This window comes from Melospiza melodia, chromosome 3 (genome assembly GCF_035770615.1).
Source record: "Melospiza melodia melodia isolate bMelMel2 chromosome 3, bMelMel2.pri, whole genome shotgun sequence".
NCBI classification, from domain to species: domain Eukaryota; kingdom Metazoa; phylum Chordata; class Aves; order Passeriformes; family Passerellidae; genus Melospiza; species Melospiza melodia.
In genome coordinates this window covers 110639357-110653250 of record NC_086196.1, presented here as the reverse complement: position 1 = coordinate 110653250, position 13894 = coordinate 110639357, and the positions used below count along the sequence as shown (strand labels likewise).

General features: G+C 50.0%; 1 protein-coding gene across 1 annotated transcript in view; it reads right to left on the bottom strand.

Annotated features, from left to right (window-relative positions):
- Positions 1-420: 420 nt before the first annotated feature.
- The window catches only part of COQ8A (coenzyme Q8A), a 41509-nt gene continuing 28035 nt past the window's right edge, over positions 421-13894 (bottom strand). Inside the window, exons 6-15 of the mRNA XM_063152609.1 lie at positions 13557-13679; positions 10005-10090; positions 8799-8939; positions 7665-7746; positions 6358-6451; positions 5464-5605; positions 3987-4094; positions 3240-3305; positions 2448-2534; positions 421-1802 (exon numbers count right to left, since the gene is read on the bottom strand). Coding sequence (XP_063008679.1) covers positions 1509-1802; positions 2448-2534; positions 3240-3305; positions 3987-4094; positions 5464-5605; positions 6358-6451; positions 7665-7746; positions 8799-8939; positions 10005-10090; positions 13557-13679 — 1223 coding nt within the window. The 3' untranslated portion in view covers positions 421-1508. The remainder of the gene's footprint in view (positions 1803-2447; positions 2535-3239; positions 3306-3986; positions 4095-5463; positions 5606-6357; positions 6452-7664; positions 7747-8798; positions 8940-10004; positions 10091-13556; positions 13680-13894) is intronic.

The window sequence follows — 13894 nt, the reverse complement described above, 5'->3', positions numbered from 1 at the left end:
AGAGAGACCATTTAGTCACTTACCTGTTCTCTCCCTCTGAAGTGTCAGCTGTCAGGATTTCACATATGCTGGACTTAATATCAGGCAACCTGGGCATTCCTGGGCTCTGTTAGCTGAGCAGGACCAGCTGAGCCTGCTGGTAAATCAATACCTGGCACTTGCCTTATGACACCAGGAAAGCCTCAACTGCACCAGCCTCTCCTTCACAAGTGCAGCAAAGGCAGAGAGACTTGTGTTCAGGAGGCTGCTGCCAGAATGATTTAAAAAAAGGATAATTAAAAAACAAGTAAATTACCAGGGATTTTCATGGCATGACCAGGCCTCAGCTTCTGCTGAGCTGCAGTTTATCCCCAGAACAGGACACTGCTCACCTGAGTGTCCATTCCCACACCAGAAGATGACACAGCCACAAGCAGCAGGCCCACGGCACAAGCACTTGTTTATTGACATCAGGAACTTGTACAGGTTCAGGCTTTGTACAAAAACCTACAAAAGTCAATTTCCTAGCTCGACTCCAGGAGTTTAAAACTGTGCGTCTGGTTTGAACCGTGTGACATTTCAGCTGATCTGCAGCTGCTCTCCAGAGGCAGGACGTTTGTTTGCCTTGCTGCAAGTTCTGCCTCAGGGAAACACAGAGCAGGTTTTAGTCAGGAGCCCAGCAAGCAGTGGGGGTCAGAGCTGGAGCTTATCTAACTCGCCCTCAGGAAAGCTGATACCTACCAGACAGTGCAGAATCCCACTAGGTGTGCTCAGCTCTAGCTCTGCTGATTACATGTTTGACTCCCAGAACTGAGATGGGTTGTGAGAGTGTGCATGTGTGTGTGTGTTTAAAAGAGACTGGCATTCAATTCTCGGACTTTTAAAATATTTCCTATGTTTAGCTTGCAAGCCAGAAAGAGGCAGAAAGCATCAAACTTCAATGTACACACACGCCCCTTGCATTAAATCAATGTCAGAAGAATCCAGGAGGGTTCTCAGACTGCCACCACTTGACTTACAAAAACGTGGGGGAGGTGCTGGATGTGTCTGTGGTAGGGGACACCTTGGTATCTCATTCTCTAAAGTCACAGTATGAAAACTACTTGAATTCCACCTCAGCTTGAAAGAGGGAAGGTTTTTAAAAAACAATTTGTGGACAATTACAAATAGGTTTCAATATTAAATTCTGCTCTCATCCTCCTTCCCCTACTCGTTACAAAACCCTCTCAATATGCAGCCACCATCACAATGTTACAAATGCATTCAAGGTAGTCAGCTGGTACCTTGAAGCAGCACAGAAGCACTCAAGAGTTTCCTGCAAGCTGTGGGCTGTGCTGGCAGTCCAGGCAGGACAGACACAGCAGGAAAGAGCAGCTTTGTCCTCGTGGAATGCACCCTTGGCTTCCAGGGCATGGGGCTGCTGCATCTCAAGAGGATGGAGAGCTGGGGAGCAACGCTGGGGAGGCTTGGAACGCTCTCTGCAAGGCTCAGCTGAACCAGGCCCTCACAACAAGACAAGTTCCTTCTTACTACTCCTCTGGCTTCTTGCCCCTACTGCTCCAATACTTGCTGTATGCCTCTTGGAACATGTTTTTGCAGGGAATTTTGGCCTTCAGTTTGGTGCAGATGAGGAAAGAGCCGCCCATCTTCCGATGAAGGGAGTAGGTCTCCTCTGGCGGGGGGATGAGCCGGTGCTTCAGCATGATTGGGATTAAACCGTGGATCTTCTCAGTGGTGCTTTGGTTGCCAAAATCAAAAGGCTCCTTAGATGCAAAAGCCTCTCCCAGGATGAGGACAGCATTTAAGTGGGCATCTTCCATTTCCTGCCCAAAAGGAAAGAGGGATAAGTAACACTTAACTAGAGGGATAAATAACACCACTAGCCATGAGAACCACCAAGGAGAAAAAGAAATGCCAGTGCTAACAGCAGCAGCTCAGGAGAAACAGCCCTGTCCACAACAAAGGGAACCTCCAGCCCCCAGCAAGACCGAGGAACATTTAGTTCATACAGTTTTGAGCAGCTAAACCTTCCAGAAAACCATCTTCCCAGTCATACAACATGCTGGTTCTAACACATTTGCACAAGTGCACAGTGGGAAGGAGTATGTGAGAAAATTGATTTTCCCTTAACAGCTTTCAGAAAAAATAAACAGATCCTTTTGAAAATACAAAATCAAAGTGACTGGACATTTGCTATATTTCTTCAGAAATTGTCATCAGCTGCAGGGTCTTGCATGGGGAGAGAAGGAAGGACAGTGGTTTTGGGGCTAGCTGTGTCCTTATTATTTTCCTGCTCCCAAAAGGAAGTGAGAATAAAAGCCAAAACCTTTTTTACCCTCCTCTCTCATGCTTATCAAAAGGGCTTTTGGACTGACACTTTTACCACATCAAGAAGTCTGGGGAAGTTCACAGACCTGCAATCACCTTATCTGTGCCCAACACCAAAATCAGACCCTTCTGCTCCATACCTTGATTTCATAGCCAGTGAGGAATTTCATTTCAATGGACTTCTTCAGTACCCTCTCTCTGTCCATGTCAGCAGCTGCCTTGATTACCTGAGAAGGAGGAATACTTTCAGGAGAGCCAAGAGAAGAGTGAACAGCAGGACTGCTGCCCAGGCCACAGGAGCACACACCAACACCAGCCACTGCTCACTTCCTTGCCTCTGCCCTCTCCTCTGCATGCTGGGCAGGTTAAGAGCTACTGGATAAAAGATCCACCTCTTCCCAACAGGGCTGCACATGGCCCAGAGAATGTAAGGGACAGCAAAAAAAGCTTCACAAATAGTCAGCCCCTCCCCAAAGAAACAGCAGAGCTGACTGTGAGCAGCTTTAGGTGGGAGCTGCTGGCCCTGGCAGCTCAGTTACCATGTGCAGAACATGGTGAGCACAAAGGAAGCATGTTTGACTTCACATTCATTCATCTATCTGTGGAAAATCTGCAAGTCTCAGGAAGAGGTGGGGAACAAGCAATTCCTGCATATCCTCATATAAAAATCACAGAATTGTGAGTGCCCTGATACACCCAAGGCCCCCAGCAAGCATCACTGCAGTGCACTTGTGTGAACATCCCACCTCAGAGCTTGCAGCACATCTGCAGACAGCCATGCAAGGGATGAAACAGGAACAGAGACCACTCTCGCCTCCAGCCCTGCTTCCCCCACACCCAAAGTGTATTCCAGTACAAAGTGATAACAGCTAAGAAATAAGAGTATTTGCAAAATCAAGTGCAGCTCTCTAGGGCACAGCGCAAGTCCTCACCTCTATGTAGACATCTGTGAACTTCTCATCAAACCCTCGTGTTGCTCCAAAGTCCAGCAGGGCCACCTGGAATGGACAAAGCTCTCTGTATTAGAGTCAACCACAGCTGATCTTAAGAATGCTCCTGATTTCTTCAGGAAGCTCAGCTGCTTTCCCAGCTCTCCTCTGCATCCCAGCTGCCCCTGACTCCTTTATTCCCAGTCTGCAGCCCAACAGGGCTGAGGCCACTGCCCAGTGCCCACACTGCCACTCCTGCTCTGCTGGCAGCTCCACTCAGGCTCCATGTGCAGGGACAGAGCACCACTGAATCTTTTCCCAGCACCTTGCAGCACAGACCTCAGGAATAAAAAGCAATTCCATCTGCCCTACAGAGCACAGACAAGCAGCCAAACCAATGAGCAGGAATTAATAGTCTTATCTCCACAGCACAAGAGGGAGATCCTGGGCTCAGGTGTGTGCTGGCAGAGCACTGCCTGCTGCAGCCTCCCACCTTCAGAACAGATCCTGAGGTTAAGGAAGTAGCTGTGACTGCCCAAGGGCCAGGGTTACAGCAGCCCTGCTTTCCTACCAAGCCCTAGAGAGGGCAAATGGCAAAGGGAGGTTTCCCTGTGCTATCTGCCCATGCCTCAAGGACAGGAAACTGAGAGAATCCCACTCAGGATTAAGTGGGGAGTGGGAGTGAGGAACAACCAAAAGCTGGTGAAAACTGCTGTTTGTGAAGGCAGGAGAGTGGCTGCTCAGGCTTACCTTGTGCAGCTGTGGGTCATAAAAGAAGTTGGACCAGTTGGGGTCGGTCTGCATGTAGCGGAACTCAAACAGCTCCCGCAGGCACAGCACCAGGATGTTGTGGCAGATCTTTTACAACAAGGAGAAACAAGAAACAAATTCACACCTGTAACTTAGAGCAGGCATCAGCAAACAGGGCACACACTGCCACACCAGCAGGAACCATCTGCTCTATGCAGAGCTGAAGGAACACCTCTCACCACAGCACCAGCAACTCCCAGCCCAGCCCTGCCATGGGCATCCTTAGCAGATGGCACAGATGCTCCAGTGCTCATCCAGCTGCATTCTGCTCCTGCCTTTTCACTTTCCAGCACTGACTACACACTGGGTGCTGCAAGAATGGGAATCTTGTATGATACCAGACCCAGCATGCACTCCTGTGGGCTCAGCACTGACCCAGCTTGAGGGAGGAGCAGAGAGCCACACCTTGGGACTGACAGGCACAGAAAAGCAAGAGCAGCAGTCCCTGAAACCTCCCCCTGCTGGATTACACACTCCAGCAGAGCTTTTCTGTGAGAATTGCTAGGCTGGAGCCTGTTGAGCAGAACTGCCAGCCTCACTCTGCCCCTCTCCAGCTGCTGCAAAGCTGAGTGAAACACAGGTGCAAGGAAGAGAGCACCAAGTGCAAGCCCAGCCCTGCTGCAGGACCCTGCCATTGGGGTCAGAAGGCAGAGGGTCAGCCAGGCCAGTGGCTCAAAGGAGAGAAGGGTTGTTCCTGCAGCTCACAGCCTTTTAAAATGAGTCTTGGTGATGGAGCAGCTCATTGCTGGGGACAGTCCCTAAGAATAGCCAGCCAGCTCTGGCACAGCTTCAAATCTAATGTGACACTGAGATCTGTTTAACCAGGGGAACAGACTCTGCCCTCTTCCCCAGTCACCTAACAGCTGACAGCTCACACACACAGACACACACACATCCAAATACCAGGACAGTTATTTCTGCTGCTAGAACAGCTGCTTGTCCCACCACAGCACTCCAATCCCTGGCTATATTCAGCACCAACACCCACCTATCCCCACATCCCTGCTTTTGTTTACTGACAGGTACTTTTCCAGCCAGTCCTGCAGGAATGACACCCAGCTGCTTGCACTGGGATGATTCTGCAATCCTGCCCACAAGAGCAGCTGCATAAAGCACCTTTGCCCTTACTGACAGTCCCCCCAAAATTAAGGTCATCAGAAATGGCATCACACAGTGATGCCACCTCCCCTTCAGCTGCCCTTGCCACTCACCCCCTCCAGCCCCTCCCTGCTGAGTGCTGGTGCCTGCAAGGCCCAAATGAGCCTGGAGAGACTCCAGTGTCACTGCCACCTTCCCTAAACAAGTCTTCCTGGAGGCTCCAGACAGCCCTGCTCAGGGTTTGCTGTGCCACAAGGCATGCCCCCAAGCCTGGCACAGGGCTCTGAGCAAGGGCAGAAACCCAACCTCCCAAATTCACCTCATTTCGAATCTCCTGGCTCAGTCCTTCAGCTTGATCCAAGGGAAAGCCAGACACCAGCTCTGTGGTCAGCACGTGCTTGCTGCACAGCTCATCTATTACTCTGGGTACATAAAAGAAGGGGTGGTCTTTCAGCAGCTCCCTAGGGGTGGAGAAAGGAGAGGAGAAGGTTTAGGAGCCCTGAGAGCAGACAGACCCATCAGCAACACCTCACACAGCCCTGGACCAGCCTCTCCCCACACCCTGCCTGGGGCTGCCAGGAAATGCTTCCCTCAGCAATTACAGTAGGGATTAAGTCAGCAGAAACCCTGCCAGTGACTTGGAGCTGCTGCCAGCTCCTGAGGTCCCATCTCCTGCCAGAGCAGTGATATTAAGAAGGCTCCAGGCTGGTGCATCAAGGGGCACTGGGCTCTTCTGCTGACCCCACTTGGCTTCAGGGCCAGACTGCACACATGGAAGAACTGCTCTGCCAAGGGGAGCAGTGCCACAGTTCTGCAGCAGGACAGGAAGAGCATCCAGCACCATGGAGAAATCTGGGTGCTTTGGCAAGCCAAGGGAGCAGGCAGCTCTGCTGGTGGTAACTGCTTCAAGAGAGCTGAACTGAAAACCTCCTGGACTGAGGGATGGGAGAAGTTAACAACAGGCTGAGGTAAGAGCGCTGCAACCCAGCCTCAGGAGTTACTGCAGCACCTTCCCATGTGGCACAACAGACAGACTTGCACCAGAGGAGGTGAACACATTCTGGGGCACAGCTAGGGCCACAGCCATGCACCCTTCCCCTGTGCCATGGCAGGGCACAGCAGTGAGCTCCCACCATCCCTCAAGTTAAGCAACCTCTCCTGCCTCTCCCACACACACACAGAAAAGGGGTTCAAGGCAATGGTGGGAACATACTGGAATTTCCTTGCACAGGCAGCTTCTCTCAGGTAGTCGCACTCCAGGGCCAGCTCTCTGCTCACCACTTCAATCAGGTGCTCTGGGAACAAACCTGAAAGTCAAACAGCACAGCAGAGAGCAGGCTTAGAAAAAAGGATCTGCTCAGGCTAAGCTTCCCAGAGCTGCAGCTGAGGAGCACAGGAGGCCCCAGAGAGCCAAGGTGCATTTCCAACCGGATGCAGGTTGTGCAGTAATCACAGCCCAGGCACATCCACAGCACTGCTCTGTCCTCCCCACAGCCCAAACTGTCCATTCCTGCTGCTGGCACGGCTGTGCAGGGACACACACCACAGACAAGCACCCAAGCACTGGGCAAAAGCAGCAGGAAGAGCTCCATAGCTGCCTGCAGGTGGCAGCAGGCACTGCCAGGCACAGTCACCATGACTAATGCAGGGCACTGCAGCAGCAGCACGTAGCCAGGGCCTGAGGTGCCAAGCCCAGTCTTAGTCTTGAATTTGGAAAACCAATCTGCCCCTTGGGCCAGACACAGCTGGGGCTGCAGCAACCCCTGCAGGGCCCTGCCCAGCCACCAGAGAGAACAGTCCCAGATTTTGTCAGCACCCAGCCTGATTTTAGAGCAGCATTTGTACAGTCTCACTGATATTTACAGCTGCTGCAGGCATGTATTTGGAAAAAGAGTGGTAAGTCCTGCATTCCCTGTGGGAAAATGGATTTATCCATGTGCTGGGACACTGAGCAAGTTCTAAGTCAGACAGTTCTCTGAAAGAATAGAGAACATCTGGGAAGAGCACAGAATGGCAGGCATGGAAAGCTACAAGGGAACATGGAGAACAATGAGTTGTGCCAATTGTACCAGAAAGTAACAGGACAAAGCAAGACTACCTCACCTGGATACTGCCCACACTCCAAGCCTAGAAAGCCACCAAAAGTGAGTATTCCCAGGCACTTTATATTTTGCCAAGAATCCCTATGGGTCTGTCTCTATAGAGAACACACAAATGCAGTTACTCTGCAGGTGTGTGCACACACATGGCCACAAACACACAGCTGCACTTCTCACCCCACCAGGTGGGCACTGGGGCAGGCACAGGCAGCAGCAGCTGTGCAGCACAACAGGGGAACAGAGCCTGGCTCCCCAAGCTGGCCCTGCACCCTCTGCCTCTCCTGCTTCCTGCAGGAATCTGCTCCTGGGCACACTTAGCATCCTTAAGTTCCTTTCCCAGTCCTTGGAGGGACACATGCAATGTGCTGCTTGAAAGGGGTTGGCAGAACTCCACCTGGGAACACAGGGTTCTGTCTTTTACCTTCAGGGAGAATATTGCTCATGCTCAGGACAGCCATCAGGTTGTTGACATCACTGTTGATGCTCTGGGCCACTCCAGGGTACTGTGGGACACAATGGGAGAGGGCAGTGTTGGGGTTAGATGAGGCCTGGTTGTACAGGGCGGGATAAAAACACCTGGCTCAGCACCCACTGCCCCCACACCACAATGGGCCAGGGCATCCTGAGCCACACATCCCTCCTCTAAAAGCTTTCTCAAAGCCCAGCATCTGTCAGGGGACACACAGAAAGGCTAAGATGCAGCTCCCTGCAATCAGAATGGCCTGTTCAGATCCTCTGATGGGAATTCTTCCCACACATGACGGGTTCTCAGACACACAAATCTCACAAGAGCCATGGCAGTCAGTCCTTTCCCTCCCACAGCTGGAAGCACACACCCCTGGAAGCCCCAGAGTGTCATTCCCAGCAGCAGGGCAGGTGGTGGGGCCTCAGTCCAGTCCTGGCAAGGCACCTCACCCTGTTCTCACCCTCTCTGTCAAGGGGAAGGAGCCTGCACTGCTGAGGAAAATGTGTGCTGATGCCAGAGGGTTCAGTTTCTGCTGCTGTTACCTTGGCCTGACTTCAGAGAGCACGTGGGACACAAATGGCTTCAGAAGACACCCACACCCATTGATAATATTGCTAAAGTCTCCCCATACTACAAAATCCACCAATGAGTTTATCCCAGCTTTGCCTGGGATACTGCTCAGCCAGCAGGAACCTCACTCCTTGGGATTATAAACCATGCTGTACAAGGATGGTTTATAAGCTTTAGCTCTAGAATGTCATTTTGTTGGAAACAGCCACCTGAGGCTGCTGACACCCAGAAAGGGGACTGACCTGGGGAGCAGGTGGGACCCTCCCATACAGCCCTAAAAGTACAAGCAGTCCTTCAGCACCATTATCCCAAACTGCAGTGAAAAATCCATGGGATGTCTCCTGCTCATCTGGACTCAGACTGGCTCAAGCTGCAAAACCTTTGCTGTGTTTTCCACTCAGCTTGCCCTACATAAGACATCACATCTTCACTTCCATTAAAATGTTTCTTATTTCACACACATAGCTCCCCTGCCCTTCTCTGAGCACAAACAAGATATGGCTGCTCTGGAAAGCCCACCTGGATTTTCATGGCAACTTCTTTCCCGTTTTTCAAGCGTGCCAGATGAACCTGACCGATGGAAGCAGCAGCAAAGGGGCGTTCTTCAAAGGACTCCAGTTTATCCCTCCAGTTGGGGCCCAGATCGTTGTTCAGAGTTTTCTACAAATAAATAGAAAGGATCAGGGTATGGGAAGCAAAGATTTAAGTCTTTCAGTCTTAGAAATCACATTCCTCTAAGGTGACTGAGTTCTGAGTGCCTATAACCTGCTTTCTAGATGATCCTCCGTGCCTTGTCATTGCACAGCAAGGCAGGGAGTGGTGCAGCCAGCAATACTGCCCCAGCACTCTACAGGTGCTGATCAGATCTCTGTGGGGCTCTGCCCTAAGGGACAGAAACCTTGAACACAAACACTGCTGCCTTGGCATACAAACATCCCCTTTTAGGTGCCACTTGCTATCTTCCAGAAAATGAGCAAAGAAAATGAGTTAGCTATTTCTCCTCTTTCATCATCCTGCCAAGCTGAAGAGAAGCATTCCAGGCATGACTCTTTTAAGGCAATATTGACAATTAAACATCACAGCCTGCTTTAACATCTTCTTTGCTACCCTGCCAGACTGCCATATTTAAGTTCTAGCTCTGCTTAGTGTCTTGCAGAAGATAAGTGTAGTGCTGGCAGTTCCTTTGGCATCACCCTTTACACGTTAATTTACACAGAACATAAACACTGAGGAAAGCAAACTTAGTTCACTTCATTCTGGGTTTTCTTGATGGCAAGTTAACCAAAATGGTAAGGGCAAAGCTCCTGGTTATTTTCCATCAGACTGAGGCTTGTATGTCTGTTTCTAAAATGGGATGTAGACATATCTAGACACCACCTTAAGACCCACAAGAAAGAGAAGAGGAAACACAACAGGAGGCTACACTCAACAATACCCTATAACCGTATTTGTGGCAGCATCCTGCTCCATATCAACATTAATCTCAGGACATGAAAAACTCCCACATTTTTCCCCCTCTGTCTAGACCCAAACTTCCAAATTTTTGAGAGAAAAGACAACACATAACAGAGAAGGAATCACACTTTACCCCCAACTGAAAATATGTAACCTTATTAAAATATTCTATAAAATCCCCATCCACCTCCCTTACTGGGGCATGTCACAGGTGACATTTTTTCTGTCCACTGTCCCTTTCCCTGGCAGGCACTCAGGAATATTCCTCACCATCATCTGCTTTATGGGCATGAAGTCGGCGCTCTGACGCACACGCTCAAAGATCCTCTGCAGGTGGGGGTTGATGAAGGCATCATCTGCCAAGGGAAAGCACACAGCACTCAGAGCAGCCATTGCATCCTTCCACACACAGAGAAATGTGCTCCTGCACTCAGGCAAGTCAGCTGTCCTGCCCCAGGCACACCCCAGTGAAGGTTTTAGAAGTAATTCTTTAATTCTTTTGGTGTGGTGACAGTGCTCTGTCCCTGCCACACCCCAGCCCATCTCCTGGCTGGCAGCACCCAGGTCTAGGAGAGGCCACTGCCTCATGGAAACGCAGGTCACAGAAGGAACCCCTGGAGAGCCATCCCAATGCTCCAAGGTTCCCAGTGTGGTTTAATCCAGTGCATTTTAAGGGGCAGCAGCTCCTCCAGAATGCTGTGCAATGGTAAAACACCACTTAGATAAGTGCTGAACTCTTGGAGAAATCAGGATTCAGCATCTGCTACTGTAAACAACTGCCCAAACACAGAGCAACTACAAATGGGCAGCAGAGAACACAGCTGGGCCCAAACTTTTAAGTTTAAGAAGTATTTAGCAAGTAAGTATTTACACTCATAAGAGGAGGGGCTGGGGCATCTTGAAAGATTAGCCCTCTACTTGAGCAAAGGCTTCTACAACAACTCAGAGAAAAACCATCACTGCTAGCAAACTTTTAATTTCATAAATGATTATAGAGGAATCAGATTTATCTGCTGCTCTCCCAATACTGGAAAAATCCAGGCTACAAGCCTGAGAACTGAACCTGCACATGCAATTGTGACATTCAAACAAAAATTGATTGTTCCTCTCTAAATACACATGCATGAACCACATTATGTCTATCCCAGGAAACAAGAAACAAACAGTGACCTTAAGAGGACTGTCCTGGGAAGAAGGATGGAAAGGAAGGGACAAAAAAGATAAATAATGCAGAGATGTGACATTAACATTCAGCATTATTTACAAATTCCCACTGAAGCCATAGCAGCATTTAAAAGCACTAACAAAACCCTACTGTGGAGCCAAGAGAAGTTTGTAAGAGGATCAGGCTTTGCAGGAGCAGTCAGTGGAGCTCCTGTGTGATGTTACAAACCTGCAGGAAGGTGAGACATTGCATTTGGGTGTGCACTGACAGAAACACCTGCTCTGTCACTGATGCTCTATCACTGCCCAGCCTCTGAACATGCTCAAAAATATTCTCAGGGCTCTGTGGAGGTATTAACCACCATGCTGCAATGTGTCACCTGCACTGGCAAGGGTGACTGGGCAAAAGGAGAAGGGATCTCACTAAGAGTGACTTCCAGAAGCTGTTTGTGTCAAAGCATCAGCATCTGCCACAGGCATTCAGGATCAGCCTCCCTTATTCTGCTCACTGCTGACATCCATAAAGCTCTCAAAGGGTTTCCACCCATAGTCTGGGAGGGCATCCCCAGCATTTGTTCATGAGCACAACATCAAATAGCCAAGGAACTTGCAAGTCCAGGCTGAGTGTACAGAAACTCAGCAGCAATGTCAAAAATCAGCCCTGCTGTGGGAGCAGCTCTGCCAGGCTTACCACACGCTGATGAATAAGGTTTTACGTCTTTGTGGTCAGTGCTGAGGCCTCACTGGAACAAAGCATGAAGCAGGAGCCAAGGCAGGGCACTCTCAGCTGCCTTTCCACCATCTCCCACAGCACAGGATGACTGGGGGCCTTTGGCATCTTTTCTGTGCAGGACCTTTAGGAATGTGGGTCCCCACAAATCCACTGACTCCCCAAACAGACGTCAGGGGTTTTAATGAAATTCCTTTATGACTTGTGCTCAGCTACAAGGAGCCCCTGCTCCCAGTTAACACCCAGACCTGCTGACAGAAGCAGTGAATTCAAACTCACCAGGCCCCAGAGAAGCCCAGGAAGTGGCAGGACCTGTGTGAAACCCTCCTGTCCAAACAGCCACCCCAAGAAACAGACACTCTGCATTGTCTGATTTATCTCAGCACAGCTGTCCCCCAGCAAGGTCACCATGGGCCTGTGTTCCTGCCAGGCACAGCAGAATCCACACACTTATAGCAAGAGTCCAAATGAGGGCTGGCTACAACCACTGAGGTTGCTGAAGGCTGTTCTGACACCAGAGTGAAGTCAATCACCAAGTATTTGACACTCCTGCCAGAGCAGTGTAACCTTAGGAGACAGCAAGCAAGTTATAAAAATCCAGAGCTCCTGAATTTCTGCTCCTCAGAGACAGCCTTTCATAGCTCCTCCTCTGCACTCACATGCAGGCCTAGGGCAGCTGTGACCAACCTTGGGCACACAGCAGGCACAGCTCAGTGGTGTCCCAAGAATCTGAAATTAATCCCACCTATGGCAGATGAGTTTCAGTGCAGAGCTGATTTCCAGGCATGGCTTGCTCTGCCCACATACCAGAGGCACTGGAAAGCAGGGAGCACAGGAGCTCCTCCTGGAACTGCACTGTGAGCCAGCAGTGGCACCTGGCAGCTTCTGGAGGGTGAGAAAGCAGCATGTGGGTGGCAGCCTTTGACACAGCAGCTGATGCCTCCCACTGGGCTCTGCCAGGGGGCCATCAGCCTGGCAAACACCTAAACCAACTGATTAGCAAGTGAAATGCCAGTCAGGGCTCTCTGGGATAATGAACTGATCTTGTTTGGTTGGTAAGGCCAAAGTATTTAATACTCTACTAGATCCAGTCTCATCAGCTGATACCTACAAAAATTCAAGTAGAAGCACAAAGGAAGCAAAGTGAGTACTTCAAACACTCAGACACTTACTCAATTTCAGAAACACATTGAAAGCTATTTCCAGACAAGTCTTACAGCTATTTTTGGCTGGTTCTTTCCTTCCCTATCAGGCTGGGCAGCAAGGCAAATTGGAAAGATGCAGATAAGGTTTGAACTGAGCACACCTGCCAACTCCCTAACAGTTCAGTGCAGACACTGATGTCACTCATGCCTCCACCTGTGGTCACTGGCCTCAGAGCTCAATGGGTTAAGCAGCAGTCTGAAGTCTTCTCAGGATGGAAACAAGTGTTTTATACCTGATAAGATTATCAGCTGTACTGGCCTTCCCAGCAAAGCTTCAGTGCCCACAGAGCACGTAAACCACAATCAGATTGCTATAATGGGAGAGTATTGTGGATATAACCTTGACCACTTTTGGTGAACAAAGAACAGGATCGCATTCTTGTTGTCACCCTCCTCCTTTCTAGCAGGACACCTGCAAATAGAGTGTAATACAGCTCTGCTTGTAACACAGACATTGAAATTCACAGTGTCACCCTACTGTCAACCAATTTCAGTTACACACAATAAGGACACTGAGAGAGTGGTGGTGTCTAAGTGCATGCACCTATTTATTTCATACTGGGATTAGATGGAACTCAAACATTTCCATCACTGCTCCACAGGACAAAGCCATTTGTTCAGAGTCTCCACATTCACTTGGCACTGCCTGATTGCAGACAGCTGACCCTGTGTCACAGCTGGCAGCCCTAAGGACAGCTGGGGACCTGTGCTAAGGACACTCACCTTGAATGCTCAGCATCTGTCCCAGCTTCAGTGCTGCTCCCCGCACCTTGCACAAGGTCCTCACGATCCTTTCTGCATTGGCCTCTGACAGGAAGGGGCTGGAATCCATCACTGCTTTCTTCCCTGAGGGAAAGGAAAGAGAGCATGAATGAAGAACACCCTTCTTCAAGCCCACATTCAACAGGAGATTTGCCCTTCCCTAGGGAAATCAAACAGGACTACCCTGAGTGCCTTCACTGCAAGCCAGGACTGAATTGTACATGTGCCTTGGGACAACTTTGACATTGTTGGCTTGAGAGTCAGGAGCAGCAAGTCACAGCCTCCCAGAATGTGCTGCT